General features: G+C 53.5%; 1 protein-coding gene across 3 annotated transcripts; it reads left to right on the top strand.

Annotated features, from left to right (window-relative positions):
• Positions 1–3880: 3880 nt before the first annotated feature.
• On the top strand, positions 3881–19281 carry CXCL12 (C-X-C motif chemokine ligand 12). Of its 3 annotated transcripts, none has more exons than XM_036115991.2 (4): positions 3881–4038; positions 8195–8312; positions 10648–10734; positions 16025–19281. In XM_036115991.2, the coding sequence occupies exons 1-4, from the start codon at positions 3978–3980 to the stop codon at positions 16038–16040; spliced, it is 282 nt and encodes a 93-aa protein (XP_035971884.1). In that variant the 5' UTR covers positions 3881–3977; the 3' UTR covers positions 16041–19281. The 3 variants fall into 3 exon arrangements, with proteins under 3 accessions (XP_035971884.1, XP_035971875.1, XP_077933528.1); XM_036115982.2 differs by lacking the exon at positions 16025–19281 and adding an exon at positions 13377–16018; XM_078077402.1 differs by lacking the exon at positions 16025–19281 and adding an exon at positions 12812–13346.
• The last annotated feature ends 420 nt before the right edge of the window (positions 19282–19701 follow it).

The raw sequence follows: 19701 nt of genomic DNA, 5'->3' as shown, positions 1-19701 counted from the left end.
CAGAATCCAGAGATGCTGGTCCAGAGAGTTGTGCCGTTGTCCCTGGCCACATCTACCGTGCTGGTCAAGGCCTTCAGCCACTCTGAGCTTTGGGTTTCTTGGCTTCAAAGCTGAGCTATGAGGGCTTATTCTGTGAGTTCTGTCTTTGTGAGAACAAAATGAAACAAATTCAGAGAAAGGAAGCTGAAATCCTATCATCCTGAGGGCCTTCTCTGGGCCAAGCGGCTTCACACGTAATAAATCCCAACACCAGCCTTGGGAGTTAGTAGACCTGTTCCACAGGTGACAGCATCCAGCTCTGAGGATTTGCCTTTCTCCCAGGGGCTCCTTGTTCCCAGGGTAGGATACCTACTTGTGAATCCCAATGTGAGGTGTCAAAGGTGGGAGAGCAGAGGTGTGTGTGTGGGAGGGGGTTGCAGCATAGACAGCCGTCTCCTGGCTGTGTCGCTCCACACCTGCACTAAAAGTGGGGAGAAAGAAGAGTCATGGTTGGGATGGGAGAGCCGTGGGTGCCCAGGGCAAGGGGGCAGGAGGTGGGATCTCCAGCGTCCCCACACCCTGCCTAGGACATGAGCGCTCCTGGGTGAGCATTCTCTGGCCTCTCTTGGACGGCAAGGGTGAGAAAGATGCCATACCTCCTTTGTGTGATTTTGTTTTACCACTCTGGGACCAAATGGTTTGTCTGTAAAGGGGGTGGGTAGTAGCAAATAATACCAAAAAAATGTTCTTTATTTAGGCAGCATTTTCAAACTTCAGATCTTTTTGTATCACTGTGTGGATTTTTGCTGCATCTCCAACCACCTATACTATTACATGCTATTAGTTTAAATCTACTTGCTTTTTAAATCATATATTTAAAAAAAAATGAAATCAATCCTGAGCCATATCTGAAATGTCTGCTTTAATGTACGAGTTATACTTTTTTTCTCATTACTTTTAAAAACAAATATATAAATCTGTATTTCTCACAATTAATGTTTTCAGAATACCACCTGAAGTCGGTTACACACTGGAAAACAATGATTCGGTGCAAACCTTCAACCTTGTACTGAGGTCCTTCCCTGAAAGGCCAACCATTGAACTCTGAAGGAATGAGCAACCGAGGGGCAGAGGGCCACAGGCAGGTACCTGAACTGGGCACCCGGGGTCCAGAGACGCACCTCAACCACCAGACCCCTGCCTGCCTCCCACCTTGAAACCCGCATGACTGTGGTGTTTCTGAAGAGCAGCAACTCAGAGTGCTGAGCAAAGAGAGCCCTGGAAGATCTCACAGGGAGGGGGACCTTGCTTTGGGCCTTGATGGGGAACCGAGTTTCCTGGCAGAGAAAGACATGTGGAACCTTTTAAGTAGAGACCATGGCACAAGCAGAGGACAGAGGAGAAAGGGTGGTGGGCTCTGCAGTCCAGAATTTGGGAGGCACCCCTATGGCTGAACACAGAGCTCAGGCTAAAAGGCACAGTCTAGTAGCCCATGGCCCCCAGGAGTGTCGGCCAGTACCGTTTTAAATTCAGCTAGCTTGCCAACTGAAAAACTGTGGCGATTTTACCTAAAATGCAGATTCCTGGCGTCCCTGTTTAAAATCTTAACTCATTCCCCTTCCCTCTGCTCCATTTTCCCATAGCACCTAAGAACCTTCTATAGATTATATGTTTAATTACTTATGTTTTCTGCCATTTTCCTTCCCCCTCCTTCTCCCCTCTCCCATGTAAATTCCAGGACAGGAGGTTTGGGGTTTTCTTTTTCTTTTTTTTGCTTCCTTTACTAAAGTACTTCAAACAATTCGCCAGTGTCTGGCACATAGTGGGTGCTCAATAAGTATTTTAATAAATGAATGGAAGAAGCAGGGGGCTCTGATGTGTCCCACACTAATATCTAGCCTGGGGTGGCAGGGTCCAGCCAGGCAGGAAGCCTCAGTTCTCCTTTGCCCCAGCCCACGCGGGACAAAGGGACTCCCTCAGCTGCGGGGACAAAACCCGATTTGACGTAAAGAAGAAGCAAGCGAGAGACTGGCATTTGCTTTAGCAGGATTTGCAGGAAAGGCTTCACGCGGCTCCCGCCGGGGTCTGGGTTCCAGCTCCAAGTCTCGCCAACTCCCGGCTTCTTGATTTACCGCGGAGCACCGCAGCTTTACCAGGCTGCGTTGGGATCAGGGGAGGGCCTGAGCCTTGGTCCACCCAGACCCCGGGGGCGGGATGGGGGGAGACTTTGCCACCAGAGGGCGCCCGAGCTCAGTCGGTGAGCTCTTTCTCGTCTGCGGCTGACCAAGGCTCACTAGTTCCGCGATTACCCACCCCGCTCTCCCGAAAAGAGGTGGGGCCTGAGGAATGCCCTAGGACTGTAGTCCCCACTGGATTGTTACTTCTTTAATGGCAGGGACCAAGCCAGTGCATTTCCTGGCTTTACGCCCAGTGCCCAGAAGTGAGCTCGGCCTGGAGTGAATGAATGAATAGATGAAGTTCACAGGGCATGTAATTGGGCGTGAAAGTAGTTTTGGAAAAAAAAGACACAAAAGACACCCATCCTCACGACCTGAGTCCAGAGCTCTTGCAGCTTTCTGTTGACCGCCCCCTCCTGTGGCCCCCGGCTGGAGCTACTGAGCCCAGGCCCGGAGGGCCCTGCCCATTCCCCCTATGGTCCGGACTACCAGACTTCCCAGGTACAGAGACCTGTCCCTACCGCGCGCTCCTTGGATGGGGCCTGGTATAGAATTCACTCCACTGTCTGGTTATGCCAGTAAGGGCAAGAGGAGATGGCTGAAGCATCCTGTGGTCACTAGTGAGGCCCCAAAGCGTGCTCCTCTCATCCCTGCGCCTCCTGGGCCGCCTGCCTGCACCCCTCCCTGCTAGGCTGGGGCCGTCTCCGGGTGTCCAGGTTGGGGCAGGGCCTGCCAAGAGTTCAGACACTGCCCAGGGATTACTCGTTTTGTGGACCAGAAAGGCCGATGCCGGGAGTACTGTCCTGGGGCAGAAGGGAGAGGGGAAGAGGGGGGAGTTCTCTCAACACTTTGGGTCACGCAGGGCATTCAGTGGGAGAGGGAGAAAATGCTGAAGTTTAAACAATTATTCTAGCTTCCATTTATTAAGTACTATATGCCGGACTCAATGGTGAACATTTCATGGTGGAGAAAGGAGTCTCAATCATTTCCCCCAGTTACACTCGGCTGGTGGGAACTGTGGCCAGCCCATTTCACAGTTGAGAGCACAGAGGCACAGCGAGCCAAGTACATTCACGCTTAGAGTTCAGGTTAAATTCACCGAGCCGCAGAGCGGACTGATTTTGTTTCCTCTCGGCGACACAGCACTCTTATTTTAGAGTCGCAGTTTTACAGGTGAGAAAACTGAGGCTTGGCTACTAAGTGATAGCGTTGGCTTGGGATGGCATTCGCTCCTTCTGCAAAGACTGGTCTCCTTCCCTTAGGCGGAGCCTGCGGGGCCACAGCGCAGCGAGCCCGGGGCCGGTGGCCACCTCCAGGTTCTAGACTCCAGAAACAGGACGCTCTTAGCTACCTCGGGCCTCGCCGACACACACCGACTTGTTTATCATTGGTCCTCATTCAGGTCCCGCCCCTGGACTCCATCTGTCCACCTGCTAAGTGGGCACGATAACTAGCCTTTAGCCCAGGCTCACCGCGCGGCTGGGTTCCCTCGCTGCAAGTCGAGCCTGACCGGAGCAGGGCCCCGCGGAACCGGAGAAGGTCAGAGGCCGGAGCGCACCGCAGCCTCCGGAGCACCGCGGGCGCGGAGGGGACGGGGAGGGGACAGGAGCGGCGGCCCTGTGGGAGGGGGACGCGCGCCCGAGCCCCCCGCCGCCGCCGGGCTGCCGCTCCAGGCCCGCCCCTCGCCGCGCGCCCCGCCCCGCCCCGCCCCGCTCTCGCCTCTAAAGTGCCAGGCGCGCGCCTCCCGCCGCCGCACTTTCACTCTCCGCCACCGCGTTCGCTCCGCGTCCCTCCTGAGTCCGCCAGCCGCCCGCCGGTGCCATGAATGCCAAGGTCGTCGTCGTGCTGGCCATCGTGCTGGTTGCGCTGTGCCTCAGCGACGGTGAGTGCGCTCGGCAGCGGAGGCGTGGGCGCCGGGCTCCGTGCGGGGCCGCGGCTCCTCTGCCCGCGCTGTCCCGAGCGAACCCAGTTCGCGCCGCTTCGCGCAGGGGAGGTCGAGGCAGCCCCCTTCGCGGGGCGCGCTCCCTCGGGGTGCGGCGCTGGAAGCCCCAAGCGTGGCAGCCACCACCCGCGCTGAAGCTTCGCGCTCCGCAGCGGGGCTCGGGTCCGGGACGGTGGGCGGCCGCCAGACTCGAGCGGCAGGCAGCACAGGGTCGGGCAGGATCCCTGGCCAGGAGCGCTCCAGGAGCGCCGGGGAGTAGAGCGGAGCCGAGAGCCGCGGGCCCCCGGGGGGTGGCGCGCCCACCGTCCCCCAGCCCGTGCCCCCCAGCGCGCGGCTCGGTTTCTCCGCGCGAACGGACTCCGAGGCCCCGCTGCGCCGGGTGCGGGAGATGCGTGTGCGAGAGAGCGCTTCGCCAAAGCCTGTCTCGCATCGCGACGCGCGCGTGGCGGCGGCGCGGTCGGGTGCTGCTGCGCGGCGTCCCCTCCCGGCGAGGCTGGCCCTCTCTCCGCACCCACCCTAGCGAGGCTTCGCGGGCGAGCCAAACCGAGCAGCTGTCGGGTCTGCGCCCCCCGCCCGGCCGCGCTTCTGCACAGCTCCGCGGGCCGCAGCGCCGCGGCGAACCCGGGCGCGCGTCCAGCCTGCTTCCCGGCCTCTTCCCGGGGCCACCGAAGAGAGGCCCAGGGGCCGCCAGGGTCGCTCATGCCCCTCCCCTGTCCGCCAAACACACCTGCAGGCTGGCGCCTTTGTCACCGGCCAAGCCATCGCTCTTACCTCAGAAGGAGCGCTGCCGCAGAGTTCAATCGCCAAGGCCTTAGGCCACTGGGAGAGGTGGTGTCCTGTTTCACTGCGAGAGGGAGAGCGCTTTTTTTTTCTTTTGAAGCTTGAGAGAAACCTCGCTGACCTGTCACAGGACACCACTGCTGCAAACCAAAATAAACTGTTGTCTTTAAACACACAAAACAAGCCATGTTCGCCAGGCCACGCTGTCCTTTCTTGGCTGCGAAGTTGCCAACAAACCCTGCAAAGGGCTGAAGGACACTCGGAGTGCTCTTGGGGCAGCCACGGTCCAAGCAGGGCCTGAGTCCCCACAGCCCTAGGCTGGGTTCCAGCCGCCGACCCTCCTCTGCATCCTGGCAGGCGGTGGACTGGAAGCCAGTGTGGGTAAGGTGACCATGCATGTGTCTGGGCCAGGCAGCAGGGCCAGGACTACCAGGGGCTCACCGCTGACTGCCTGGGGAGTGTTTTTTAAAAGTGTAGCAAGTTAAGGGGCACCTGAGTGGCTTCTTGGTTGAGCGTCTCAGGTTTTGATCTCAGGGTTGTGAGTTCGAGACCGAAGTGTGTGTGTCTGTGTGTGTGGGGGGGAATGTAGCAAGTTGCTTGGCAGAGCTGCAGAGGGACTGGATGGAAGGCAATTTGGATTTTACTGCCTAGCCGAAAAAGTATGCGAAGCTGAGTCTCCACGCTGACCCCCTAGGTCATGGGAGACACTCTGGTTTGAGCATTAACAATTCAGTGTCTGGTGAGAGTGGAGTGGTCATCATGCACCTCTCTAGGGAGATGGTGCTGCCGCCCCTTCCCTGGGGAGCTGCAGAAAGTATGGGAATGCGGGGACCCACCCAGGTCATTGAATCCTAGGCATAGTTGACCAAGAAGGAGCACAGAGGGAGTAACGGTCTCATTAACAGGCTCATCCTGATCCTGGGAAGGGTTGGTTGCTTGCCTCTTTGAGTTGCCCTCTTGGTAGCCAAGTGGCCAGGACAGGGTCCTGGGCTCGAGGCCGGTCTGCTTCTCCTTGCATTCATAGGCTGGAATGTACTTTTTGACCTTCTGGAGCCTGTGTGTCCATACTGAGTTCCAGAGCTGCCCTTGGAGACACCCTTGTTCAGGGTCAGGATCAGGCTGCTGCCCTCCCTCCACTGGCTGACCTCAGCCAAGCAGCGGGGCCCCTGGATGCCCTGGGCTTTCAGGGGTTAAATCCAGGGTGGGCTCCATTCTGAGGCCAGGTTGGAGAGACTGGCCAGGGCTCCTGTTCCTGCGTTAGAGTGGAAGGTTCTCTTGGAACTGCTCTCGAACAGAGCCAAGTTCACCAGCTCCCAACCCAGTAACATCTAGGCCAATCAGAGTCACCTCCAAACCAGCTGGGAAAGTTAGTAATATTGACAAAAAGCTGGAGGAGAGGACACAGATGGACACAGCAATGCGTCCTCTTGGTAAGAGCCCTTGGTGCTCTGTCACTTTAAAAAACCTGTTGAAAGTCCCCACTTGCCAGTCAGGCAACTGGGTCCTGGGAGCAGGAATAAGAATTGCCTTTGAAGGAAATGGATAATCCCAGGGGGTAGAGGGGGAAAAGAAGAGAAAAGAAAGCCTGTGTTTTGAGCTCAGAATCAGCTCTGATTTCTGGCCTGATCTCCACTACTGACTTAGCGGAGCCAGACTAGCTTGCTGACCCCCGACCCGGGAGAGCAGCAGCCCCCACCGGCTGAAGCACTCGCCCTGTGTGCCTTTCAGCTTGCTGAGACCCTTCCTGTGTCACCGCCCAAGCCCAGTTCTCCAGTCCCTGCTCAGCTCAGGAGGACCCAGGAGAATTCCAGGGAGACTGGAGGCGGGACACTCAGAGGGGAGACTTTTGGCTTCTGCTTTTCCTTTACCCTGACCACCCAGCCCCCAGCTCCCAGCCCTGGGGTCCCTTTCCCAGGCGATCTGGTTACAGGGCGGTAAGGGCAGAGCAGTAGGAGCTTCCCCTGCAGGGACTGGGTGCCCTGGCTGAAGGCCAGCCCAGCAGAGACTTTCTGGAGTCAGGTATACAGCGAAGGCTGCTCCGGGCGCTCTCCAGTACCCTGAGTCTGAGCACCCTGAAGCCAGGCTTTCTCCTTACCGGTTTTTAGGGAACCACGTTTGATCCTAGGGGGCCAGGTGGTCTGCCTTTTCCCTGACTTGGTGGCTAAATAGGCTGCTGTTTGCAGACCCTGCCATCTCTCAACTGAATGCAGCCTTTAGGGAAATGAAGTCCCTTACTCACAAGGTTTCCTGCAGCTTCCCCAGCTCTCTCGCCCCAAAGTGCAGAACTTCAGGACCAGCAGGAGGCCTCTGGGAGCTCTGTAAACAGGCAGACTTTTTTTTTTTTTTAATCTCTGGACTAAATATTCTCAGACATACATTTAATCCCTGATGAAAGGATCCACAAATTCAAATAATTTGGGGTATTAAGAAGGGCTTGGATAAAATCTGCCCAAAAGAAAAAAAAAACCCACAAAGATCCCAGCCCCCCAAGGCTTGCAAGTCTAGACTTAGAGGGTGAGTGGTGGGTTCCGCAGGAGCCCTTCGCTTATTTAAACTAATGAGTGTCAATTATGGCATTTTGCAAATTGGTGAATTGGCAAACAAAGAGGTAATGTAACCCAGGAGGCTGTAGCATCTCTGCACAATGAAAGCCACATTTGACTCCAGCCCTGATAATCTCCCTGCCTTCAGGGGAGTGCTGGGGAGAAGGTGGGCCCTAGGCCTGCCCTCCAAGGACTCCCAGGTAGGAAGCCTGCCAGAATTCTTTTGTGGTTGCCTTGGTTTAAGGTGAATGTGAGGGGAGAAGATTGCAGGAGGGGGAAGGGGGGAGGGGGCAGCATTCCCCTGGGGAACTACAGTGGCTCCTGGGACAAGGGAGAGCCTGGAGCCTCCTGCTTCCCCCTCCTCCTTCCCTGAGTAAGGAGGGCTTTCTTAGTTGGCCCTGGAGGAGTTTATTTTGCAGAGATTAACTGGGAACCCCAGTACCTTGGACTGAAACAATTCTCTCCTGGGATTAGTATATTTTATCTTAAAATGCCTGAGCAAGGGGCCGTTTCTTTTAATTCCCCAGTCTCCTAGGGTCCAGCTGTCTACAGCTCCATTTGCCCTCTAGCCCTATGGAAGCTGGGCCTGCCCCCAGAGTTCACTGTGCTGCCCAAGAGCTCTTAGCAAGGATGCCCCCGTGACTCGTCCCATGGCTCTTGATCCTAAACATCATTCCACCACCTTAACCCTCAGCCATGGACCCATACACACACGTATCCCCAAGGTCCAGCAGGATCGTAACAGACTGCCCTGTTTTCACTACCTCTTCTAGGGAAACCGGTCAGCCTGAGCTACAGATGTCCTTGCCGATTCTTCGAGAGCCACATTGCCAGAGCCAACGTCAAGCATCTCAAAATCCTCAACACTCCGAACTGTGCCCTTCAGATCGTGTAAGTCTGACATCATTTTCAGGAGTGTTGCATCTTAGTGGGTATAGTAGCCCCTAACGCAAAACTTGTAAAAGCTAGAGAATTGACCCATGCTGAGCGGCCAGCCTTGAAGTTGGCATAATTAGAGGCAGCTGGGATTACCAGGAGGCCTTTGCGTAAGCTACCAGGCAGGAGTTTCAAAAGACACTCTTCCCTTGGCGCCCTGCTGTGCTCCTGGTTCTTGCCTCCTTTTTTTTTTTTCTTTCCCAAATTTCCTCCTTTAGCGTAGTAGATGACAGTACAGTGGGGTGCCTCCAGACCAGAGAAGCAAGGAGTTTCTGCTGAAGTCCCATAAATTAGACAGCCCTCTGCCGATCACGGTGGTCTGTCCTGCCGGGTTCCAGGTTTCAGTGTTCTAAATCCATCCTCATCACATAGCGGAATCTCACAAGACCCCAATTCAGGTTAAGTGGTCTTTAACCGTTGGGTAAAACTCAAACTTTTCAGCTCACTTGACTGCTTTTTCTCAAACACAACACATGAATTTTTGTTCTTGCTGGTGTTGATGGCAACTGCTGACGTTTGATGTCATTTGTGTGGGAAAGGAGACAAATGAAAATTACACCTAGAGAACACATGAAAACCTCTCGCCCGGGGTGCAGGAAGCTGGGTGAGGTTCAGCAAGAGAGCCTCGCACAGCTGCTCATCGCTTGGCCCCCGTGAGCTCGAATGCACCATGCTTGCACCCAGCGAGTATGGTCACGTGTCTAGACGCAGGGGTGCTGAGGCTCAGGGTCTCTTATGAGGAGCTCACCTCCTGAGAAGTTCCAGTGCTGAGAATGGGGTGGGGACACAGCAGTGGGAAGGCAGGCTGCAACTTTCTGAAGCCTTTGCATCCCAACACCAACTATTTTAAGTTCGATTTTGTCTTCTTTTTGCCAGCCTTAGCTGTCTTGAATGTGTTTGTCATTTAAAGGATGTTTTAGGCCACTGGAAGATGAATGTTTTTTCACTGACTTTGCTTACAATAAAATACTCTCTCTCCTTTGAGAAGTATTTTATCAGATACTGAATTTAGCTCCATAGACCTGCTCTGCAGTTCATATTACACCGGTGCACATGCTAAGAATGCACCTTGAAGTGAAAGAAGCCAGATATAATTTGCAGGTCTGGGCAGACACAGAATCACACCCTTCCTCTGTGCATGTCAGTCATTTCACAGGCAGGCTGCATGATTCCCCTGGGTGTCCCCAAGCCACTATGCTGGCCTGAGTTGTCCTCACACACCCATGAGTGGCTGGGCAGGGGAGTCCTCAGGCTGCTTGAGGTTACTGGTACCCAGGGCTTGATGGAGGGGGACCCGGAGATAAGTCCAGTCTGCCCCCAGGAGATGTCGGGTGAGGAGGTGTGGGTGGAGCTGAGTAGTGGGAGGAAAGTGCCCTGTGATTTTTTAAAAAACAAATGCAACCATGGAGCATTCAGTGAACCTGTAAAATCTCTCTGGAAATCACTTTCTGGCAAATTACCTGCACTGTCCCTCCCCCACTGTCCTGTCACCCCCCCCACCCACACTGTCCCTCCCTCACTGTCCTGTCACCCTCCCCCGCACTGTCTCTCCTTCACTATCCTGTCACCTCCCACCCGCATTGTCCCTCCCCCACTGTCCTGTCACCCTCCCCCGCACTGTCCCTCCCTCACTATCCTGTCACCCCCCACCCACACTGTCCCTCCCTCACTGTCCTGTCACCCCCACCCGCACTGTCCCTCCCTCACACCCTGTGGCCTCTCTTCCCCAGACTATTGCAGTACCTCTTTTCAAATCTCCTACTTCCAGGCTCACTCTTAAGTCTGTTTCCCATGTACTTTCAAGATGATCTATCCAAATAAAAATCTGCCTTTGTCCCTCTCCAGCGTAAGTACCCATAATCTTGCAGAGAAAGTCCCACTCTTTTGCCCTAACATCTGGCCACCTGTTTCTCGGGCAGCCCATCTTCCTGCACATCCTCCGTGCACTTACCCCCTTTGATGCCCTTGCGCTTGCTTTTCCCTCCCCCCTTATTCCACTTGCCCAGCTCCTCCACATCCTTCAAAGGCCAACTCAGATGTTCCCTGGCGTGCGCTGTCCTCGGACTCCCCTGTGAAGACACGATCCACCTTCCCTTATCTCTGCGGTATGACTTGGCCCACTGCTAGGGACATGTTTCCCCACCTTGAGTTCCTCCTGACCCTGAGCCTGCCACGTGGGGCCCTGGTGCTCGTGAGGGCCCTGACGTGGGTGTCTGATGAGCCAGGGTCCAGATCACGACAACACCTCCTTCCATTCAGCGGCACACTGTGGTCTCTTCTCTTTTGGCAGGGCAAGGCTGAAGAACAACAATAGACAAGTGTGCATTGACCCGAAATTGAAGTGGATTCAGGAATACCTGGAGAAAGCTTTAAACAAGTAAGCACAACAGCCAAAAAGGACTTTCCGCTAGATCCACTTGAGGAAAGCTAACATCGTATGGCAGATGGAAGGGCAAGGAGTGGGGGAGGATGGCCTGGATGGGGAGGGCCAGGTGTGCCTGGGGGGGGTAGTGCACTGACCTGGGAACGGGCTTGAGGTTTGCCCAGCATGTAGACATCCGCATTTATAGCGTCTGGTACGATCCTGCAGCTTTTATTCCCCTGTGCCCCAGACCCTTGTGCATTGGCTGTTTTATAGCTGGGGTTTTTCTAAGAAATCATGTTGTCGCAACAGCATTTCCCACTGTCAGCTCTCTCCCGATCATCGCAATCCTCATCATTCCCATTATCTTTTTTTTAAATCAGTGATTACTTCAAGACCTGTATTTGGTTTGCTTTGGAACTTTTCTTCCTTGCCCCCGGGGCATCTGGGCACAGTCAGGTGATGGCCAAGCATGGAGCTCAGAAAAGGCTCCTTCCTCCAGACTCAGCAGGCTTGGAGGAAGGCTATGGGTGGCCTCCGCAAGGAGTGCCCCTCCGGGAATGACACCCCCCCAGGTGACTCAGATACTGGCCAGTGCTAGGCAGCGGCCACCGCCCCCACCTCCTCTCTCCAGCTCAGGGGTTGGATCTGTAGGCTCCACGTAGAAGCTACTGTCACTGGGGACTGTGCTCAGAGACCCCCTCCCGGCCATTCCCAGGCCTCTCCGTGCCACCAGTAGCATGCTTTCCTCTTGCTTCTGCTTCTCATTTCTGTACATGCTCCGTGGGGAGGAGGGTGATTGCCAGAGCACTGCCCTGCAGCCCCCTCCTCCCTTTGCCCTCCCCTCCTGCTCAGGCCCTCTGTGAGAATCTTCTCTGGCCTTCTCCAGAATGGGGCTGGCCCTCTCCTGGGGTGGGGGGAGGGGGGTGGAAGATCATGTCTCCGCCTTCCCTCGAAAGGCCGGTCTTTGCAGAATCAAATGCAATTTTCAATCTGAGAACTTGTTTTGAGGAATTCGGTTTCTGTGATTGCCTCTGAGGCTTATATAGGCCACGGAGGCTCTAGAAACTCTGAGGTCTCTGAAATCAGAAGTGAACAAAATAAATGAATAAATGAGCCTCTTGCCACGAACCCCTCCTCCTGAAACCACAGCAGGGTTTCAGTTTCCAATCAGAAATGTTGGCAAGGTGACATTTCCATGCATAAATATGATCCACAGATGGGCCTGGTGGTATTTGTAACTTTTTGCAAGGCATTTTTTTATATATTTTTTGTGCACATTTTTTTTATGTTTCTTTAGAAAACAAATGTATTTCAGAATATATTTATAGTCGAACAATTCATATATTTGAAGTGGAGCCATATGAATGTCAGTAGGTTACATTTCTCTATTATCTTGAACTACTGGCAATTTGTAAAGAAATATATATGATCTATAAATGTGATTACAGCTTTTTAATGTTAGCCACAGTGTATTTTTTCACTTGTACTAAAATTGTATCAAATGTGACATTATATGCACTAGCAATAAAATGCTAATTGTTTCATGGTATCAACCTCCTACTGTACGTGGGAATTTATTTACTGGAAGTAAAATCTATCAGCTGTTAGACATGGGGCTCAGATACATTTGTGGAGTTGATGAAGGTAAGGTGGCCTGCCGGTCAGGTGCCTTAGATCCCTCCTGCCAACTTCGCTTGTGAGCGTGGGCCTTGCTCAGGAGCAGATTAGAGCTGCCACTCAAGTTTTTGTGCCTTTTTTTTTGTTAACCCAATGGAAACAGCAGTGCTAGTTTTCTGAAGAATAATATTTGACTCACTAATTCCTCTTCTCCTTCCTCCTCTTCCTTGGTTCTCCTAACATCCCCACGTAATCTCCAGAGACTCAACTCTCATAATATCCAGCTTTCACATTTACCCATGTAAAAATCCCGTAATCCCAGGCCATGGTTAATAGCAAGCTTTCACGGGAACAGGTGGCCTTACCCCATAAATCATTAAATACCATTCAGCTTGAATCATTTTAATGTGACAATCATGAGCCAGTTGCTCTAATCAAATTCTGCTAACCAGCTCTCTCCCTTGCTCTCCAGAACAATCCCAGTCATTCCCAAGGGGTGTCCCCAGGCATCCAGAAAGGAGAAGGTGGGATCAGGCCCGCCTTCTTTCTCCTCTCCTGGATGGCCGCCTGAATGCAACGCATGATTCGATTTGAAATGGAGGTATTTTTCTGTAGCTACAGCAGAGTTCAGCTCTGCGCTGAGAAGGAAGGAAGCCAGAGGAGGTGGGATTGAGGTGAGTTAGAAGGCCAAGCCCAGCCTGGCCCAGAGTGTGACTTCACACCCTTTTTGAATGCCCTTCAGGGTTGGAAGCCTCAGGCGATAGCTGGAGCCAGGGCCAGGCTGATACCTTGGCCCATGGCTGTAACCAGTTCCCAGATGTTCTGGAAGGCCAGCTAACATTTTTCATTGAATTGGGGAAAATGTCTGATTTATTTTAATGAAGTACTGCTGGACGGTGCTTTGCCCAGGGGCCTCCAGGCCTAAGACTGAAGACAAAGTTAAACAGACACCCAGGGCAGTGTTAAAAAATTGTGCAGACTGAAACAGACCCCTGTGTATTTCAAGATCATTAATGGTTCTACTAATTTTATCTAAGGGGGCGCAGAGAAGAAAAAATGGGGAAAAGAGAAAAGATAGGAAAAAAGAAGCGACAGAAGAAGAGAAAGGCTGCTCAGAAAAGGAAAAACTAGTTATCTGCCACTTCGAGATGGACCGCAGTGCACGCTGCTCTTGTCTCCCCCGGCGCTTTGTAAATTTGCTCTAACCCTCCTCCAGGGCAGATCCCCCCCCCCCCCCCCCCCCCCGCCTTCTGCGCAGGGGCTCAGACCTCCGTGGAGGAGTAGCATTCCCGTGGCCACACAGGCTCCTGTATTTATATGCATTTTCAGGCCCTTCCTGGTCTGCTAAGTTATGAAGAAAGTAGTTGTGCAGAGACTGGGGCTGCGGTCTGGGACGAGGAGACTCTGCTTGGGGCTCTGGAGTGGCCCAGGTCTCGCCAGCCTTGCCCTGGGCTGCCTCGCACCCTGCCCTCCACTCCCTCTCTCAGAAGGGCTCTGGAGCCCGCCCGGCCCCACACCCTCACGATCTGCCTTCCTGCTGAGGCCAGGGTGTGGCTGCCCAGCTGCACAGAGCCATCACTAGCCCAGCAGTGGGAGCCTCGGCCAGCAAGGGACATGCGCCTCCTGCCCTCCCCTTGACCGCTGCCGGTGCCGCCCGTCACTGCCTCCGTGGGGCAGCTGTGGCCATGCCTTTTGCAGGTGCTAACTGACTCTTTTTTCCCAAGTGCCTGCTGCCTGGCCCTCCACCCCTCTGCGGCCTGGGGTGGGACTTGTCCAGCAGCCCCTCGCTAGGCCCGAGGCTGTGAGAGCCGCTTTACCTCTGAGCAGGGGTGGTTTCTGCACACCCAGTGGGGAAAGTAGGTGGGAGTTCCACATTCCCAGGGAGCAGCTGTGGAAAATACTTCTCAGGGAGCCTCTGGGCCGGGCAATTCACTTTATAGATTCTTTAAACGGGTCCCCGACGTGGAGGCACTATGTGAAGGGCCTATCCCCACCCACCTTCTGCCGGGAGAGGCTCTGTGACCCTGTGCGATTAGGTTCCAAGACACAGCTGCCTCAGTCCTCACTCATGGGAAATATCTGCTTAAAGTGAACATGGTGTTCTAGAAAGTTCTAGAACTTTCCTCATACCACCCACGGATTTATGTCTTAAGATTTCTTGCCTAGTCTCTCTAATTTGGATCAGAAGGAGGGCGATCACGTGGGAGAGCAAGGCCCTGATTTCAGTAGTACTTTGAAAAAGGACACCTCGCATATCTGGACTGTTCTCCCCATCCTCCTGTCCCTCATAAACACTCACCCTGCACCCCAGGCCCTTGGTCATAATTCAGTATGTGGACCCAGAAAGATGAAGTGGTTGGAGGACAGAACAGGTGGAATCAGGAGAAGAAAATCCAAGGTCCCCGCCTGTCAGACTCCCCTGGCGCACTGGTCCCTCGTGCTTTAGTGCCCTCCTCCGTGACGGCAGCCTGGAGCTCTGGGGGCATTCCTTTTCTCCACTAGAGAAGTGTCCTGCTAGGGTGCTGCAGCCAAAGACCTTTTAGTCCCCATCGCCGTCCCTTTGATCCGGCTGACTCGCAGCCTGCGCCCCTCTCACCAGCCCCGGGCTTAGCAGGCCTGCTCCCGGGCGTGCAGAAGGCACCCTCCCCGCCTCGGAAGGCACTGGGCTGTTTGCTGGTCTGCCCAGGGCTGCAGTCTTCTGTGGAAGCCAGCAGCAGGCCTGGTCTGGGGGACCTTGGCTGGGGTAGTCCTCCTCTCACAAAAGCACCCCAGAGCCGGTCACACCTGTGGCCCCATGCTCTCCATTCTTCCTGCAGCAGGATCAGCACATCTCTGTGCCTAGTGAGCGGTGGCAGGTCCATCCTGGACACCATGGAGGGCTGCTCGCCATCTAGCCGTGGGGGGTCAAGCTATGGCTGCCCTGAGGTGACAGACTGCTTTCTGCAGTGCTCAGGACAGCAGAGCCTCCCACTCCTGCTGGGGGAGCTGGGGCTGCAGGGACTCAGACAGTTGGCCCAAGGTTAAGAAAAGCAAACAAGCTCAGTCCTGTGGCCCTCACTGTATCTGACAAGCCAGCGTGGTGCCCTGGAAGAGTGGAGAGCCGGCCTCCATTCTGTTGTGGGTTGAAACTAGGCAGCACTCACGCAGCTGGGCCAAGTGAATGGCACTGGGTTCCGGCGCTGCCCGGGGCCACCCCCGCCGTGCTGGCCAAGAGACCCTGGGGCCAGTCGGGAGGGCAGGGGGTCCATGGAGGTGGTCGATGGTGCCAAGGCCTCGGAGGGGCAGGCAGCCTCCTCCGGGCTCGGGGTGAGACGGGGCCACGCTCGGGCGGGGGGCTGGCAGCCCTCCATGGGTGCTGGGCCCTGGCGGGGCGCCCCGCCTGCCCTGTCGTGTGAGCACTGTGCCATGCTGTCTGTCCGTGTGCTCTTGTTCATCCGCTGTGCCCCGTGCTGCCCGCGCCCGTCTGTCTTCTCCACTTCCCACCTTCCACCCGTCCCTCCGCTTCAGCCCCCCGCTGCCTCTCACCACGCTCCCCCTTCCCAGGGCCTCGGAAGGGAGGCACAGCCGGCGATTTGGAAGTCAGGAGTTGGGAGCCCTGCCGCCGTGGGGCTCGGCGTCTCAGGCGAGCGACCTGGCCGCTGTGGGAACCCGCCTTAATGGTGTCTCCCTCTGTTCTTGTTAACAGGAGGTTCAAGATGTGAGAGGCGCAGGTGGGGTCAGACGCCTGAGGAAGCCTTACAGTAGCAGCCCGGGTCTGAAAGCAGTGTTAGCAAGAGCCCGCAGTGGCTCCCCTGCACCCAGGCAGGGTCCAGTGCATTCCCAAGGGCTTCGTTTTGCACAGTTTGCCTTACTTTCACCATTTGATTATGTAGCAAAATATATGGTGTTTATTCTTCATTTAGTTTGATTATCCAATGTCACTGGTGACAGATAGGAACATAGACTAAGGCCGTTATTTTACTTGCTTTCTTATAATATCTTCCCCATGGAGCCCCTTGCCTGGCCAGAGGTTCCTGAGTGTTGTATCTCCCTGAGCTGTGCAGGCTGGGACCCCCGATCATCCTGTCCTAGGATGGAGAGTCACCAAGAGGTATCAGAGCCAGTCGGCCTGCGCCAAACCCTAGTGAAGGCTGCCCCGTGCAGAGGGTGGAGAAGGGTTAGGTTTAGAGGGCCAGGCAGGAGCCTCACCCTTCCCCAGAGTGAGCGCTGGGGTCTTCCCTTTCGGTGAGCATGGCAGAGCTTCCCCAAGCTGAGGCAGGCAGGAGTGTGAGGCCAAGGTAGGGGGAGATGCGCCCCTCATCCTCAGCTCTTCTCTACATCCCATCACGTTCTTCCCATCATTCTCTCTCTCATCCATCATCATGTGTATCCAAGACTGTCTCCAACACCCCGGAAAAAGACTCTCTCAAGACCAAAGCTTTAATTTAAACTGGGCACCAAGAAGCAAATCAAAATGTCTCGTGTTACCCGGTTCTGAAAACACTGTGCACATCTGTGTCTTGTTTGGAATATTGTCTGTTGTCCAATCCTGCGTTCTTGTTCAAAGCCAATGTCCTCGCTGTGTGCACAGTCAGCTCCTTGTATGCAAAGACTCAGAGTCAGGAGATGCCTTTTGACCAGGTTTCTGATTAGGGCTGTGAGCCTCTCGGGTAGGCAGCCTGGGTTTCTCCACTGATCACAAACCCAGGATGGATCCGCAGAGCCCAAGGGAATTCGGTTTGCAGCAGTGTTGACCTGGGAGGTACACCAGCCCTCCATGCTCCCACAGGTGTCCATATCTCGGAACCGTGGGGAGTTTTGTCTCCGTTTCGCCAAGCGCGTGATTCTTTTGGCAGTCACGTGAAAATCAACTCTTTTTTGGTTTTTGAAAACCTGGTCCACAAAACAGTTAATCCTGGACATGAAGATTCCTTCCCAATTAAAATCGAACCTCATCTTTTTCCCCACTTGGCAATTCCATCATCTGCTACCTTGTACAGCGGCCTCTGGACTTGGCCACTAGTGTTATCTTGTGCTTCCAGAACATCCAGCAGGGCATTCCTCTTAGAAAAGGGGATGTTTGGGAAAGTAGGTTAAAACCTTAACATGTAGAGTGTTTCCCTTTACTGAGACCAGTTTGTAGACTTGCATTAAACAGTTTAAAAATCTCACTTTTTGAACAGGTAGGCACTTGAGGGGTTTTTGCTTATTGTGCTTTGTTTTACATTTTGTCTAATACTTTGCCCCTTTGGTTAAATAGCCCAGGAAAAAATTTTAAAGTAAGAAAGCGGAAAAAAAGAAGGGCAAAACTAGGAACTGTATCCATTGACAGGACACTGTAAATAACATGCAGGAAGTATATTATAGTAAAATAATCTTGAATTGTAGGTGTTTTTAGGTGTAATAATCTTTGGGTTATCAGTAACATGTTTAAAGCAATTCCATAAATATTCCTTTATATAGGATCTTCATGGTAGAAAGACAATCCATCAGCCAAACAAAAATCTGTATCTTCAAGTCAGCTATGTTATATTGAATAAAATAGAGTACAGGAACCTTTATTAATTATAAGGAATACAGAACTGGTCTCAGGACCCTCTTTTGAAATTAAACTGTCACTGCAGGTCTCCTGAACTACACGTGAAATGATCGAGTTTTCAGTGGGATGGGCATTTTCTAAGTAATCCAAGATATTTAAAACTCTGATGGAAAATTTGGAACCGTCCTCTCCTTTGGAATCCATGAACCAGAACCATTAAATCTGTTACTCCCAGAAAAACACGGCCCTAAATCTTGACTACAGTCAAATAAAGAATCATTCCTTTCTCCCCAAAAGAGGGAAAAATAGATAAGAGTAGAAACCACAGGGAAAGTTATCTGCCTAACAATTGCCCTACTTGCAATCTGCTCCTAAACAGAGACTGCCCAGCAAAAGCAAATATGCATTTAAATAGTCTATTTGCAAGGGAAAAGGCTCTCCCGATCCCCTTTTGCTTTAAAAATACAAGTCAAGTGCATCCCTTGATGAGGGGTCACCCAGCTGTTACTCCTTGTCCAGTGCTGCTCCACCTGACCTTCCCTTGGGCTCCTTGTAACCTCCAGGGTTGTCCTCCCTGGCCAACCTTTGCATCAGGACCCAGGCAGCTGTGGGGCGGGGGTGGGGCTGGGACTCACGGAAGTGCTGTGTGTTTATATCCGAATCTGCGCCATGTGTTGTGCGTACTGTTCTTCGTCCAGCCCTGTTCAGGTGCTGAGACCCCAGCGAGGAGGCTCAGGAGGGGGACCCTCTGCGTGTGCGCCTGTCCTCCAGAGAAAGGAGGTTCAGCTTGGAGCAGAGGGCCTGAAGAGCAAAAAGTTGCAGTCCCACCCCTCTCCCCGACCCCCCGCCCCATGTGAGATCCAGATAACTTGTAAGCTTTTTCATTGGATCCGATTTGACCTTCCTTTTCTGACTGCTGCTTGATGTTATGGCCATGGGCTCCCCACGGGGAGTTTATCATCCCCACCCCCGCTCCAGGCGGTGCACCCTTCTGCAGCAGGATGAGAATTGTGGGGTCCCTGTACCCATCCTCCCTGACCCATTCTGAGGGAGCCCCATCCCTGGGAAATGCTCCCTAGAAACCTTCAAGTCCCCTAAGCAGACCACTGACATGGCCAAGTTGAAAAAAAACTCCCAGGCTACTTGTGCGTCAGTAACCTCGCTGGCTTCTCAGTCTCCGGGCAGTGATGGGTTCAGTGTTAAATGTGATGAATACTGTATTTTGTGTTGTTTAAATACATCTCCCAGATAATGTGAAAATGGTCCAGGAGAAGGCAGCTTCCTGTATGCGGTGTGCTTTTTTTTTTTTTTTTAACAAATAACAACTCCTTTTGAGAAACAACCATTTCTACTTTGAAGTCATATCAATGAAAAGATGTATGTGCACTTACAATTTTCCTAATAAAGACATGTATTCAAATGTAGCAGCCAACAGTTTGAAATTAGTGTTGCCATTCGGAATTTTCCAAACCCGGTTTTTCTTCCTCCAACCCAACACGGGAGGGGTCGCGTAATCCCAGCTGCACTGGTTAGTGGAAAACAGGCCATTGCAATCACGCTCATCATAAGGAAAATTCTGGGGGCATGCTTGCCTCTCCTAGTCAACTGATCCGTAGCAGGGGGAAAGGCACTCTCTTTTCTCTGAATGTCCTTGGTTTTGCTGGAATCCCTTCTTAAAGGCAAGCCAGTCCTCTACTCCAGAAGGGATGGTTTTGTGCAAGGGCCCACGTAGTTGCCTGCCAGCTGTGGGGAAGGAAGCCTCCATTTGGTACTTCCCAGGCCAGTGGAGGACAACAGCGGTGGTCCCTGAAGGCACCATCAAGGACCCAGCACCCTGGGCGTAT

This window comes from Halichoerus grypus, chromosome 7 (assembly GCF_964656455.1).
Source record: "Halichoerus grypus chromosome 7, mHalGry1.hap1.1, whole genome shotgun sequence".
Taxonomy (NCBI): Eukaryota; Metazoa; Chordata; class Mammalia; order Carnivora; family Phocidae; genus Halichoerus; species Halichoerus grypus.
Note: the sequence above shows the minus strand (reverse complement) of the source record. Positions and strands in the feature narration are given on the sequence as shown.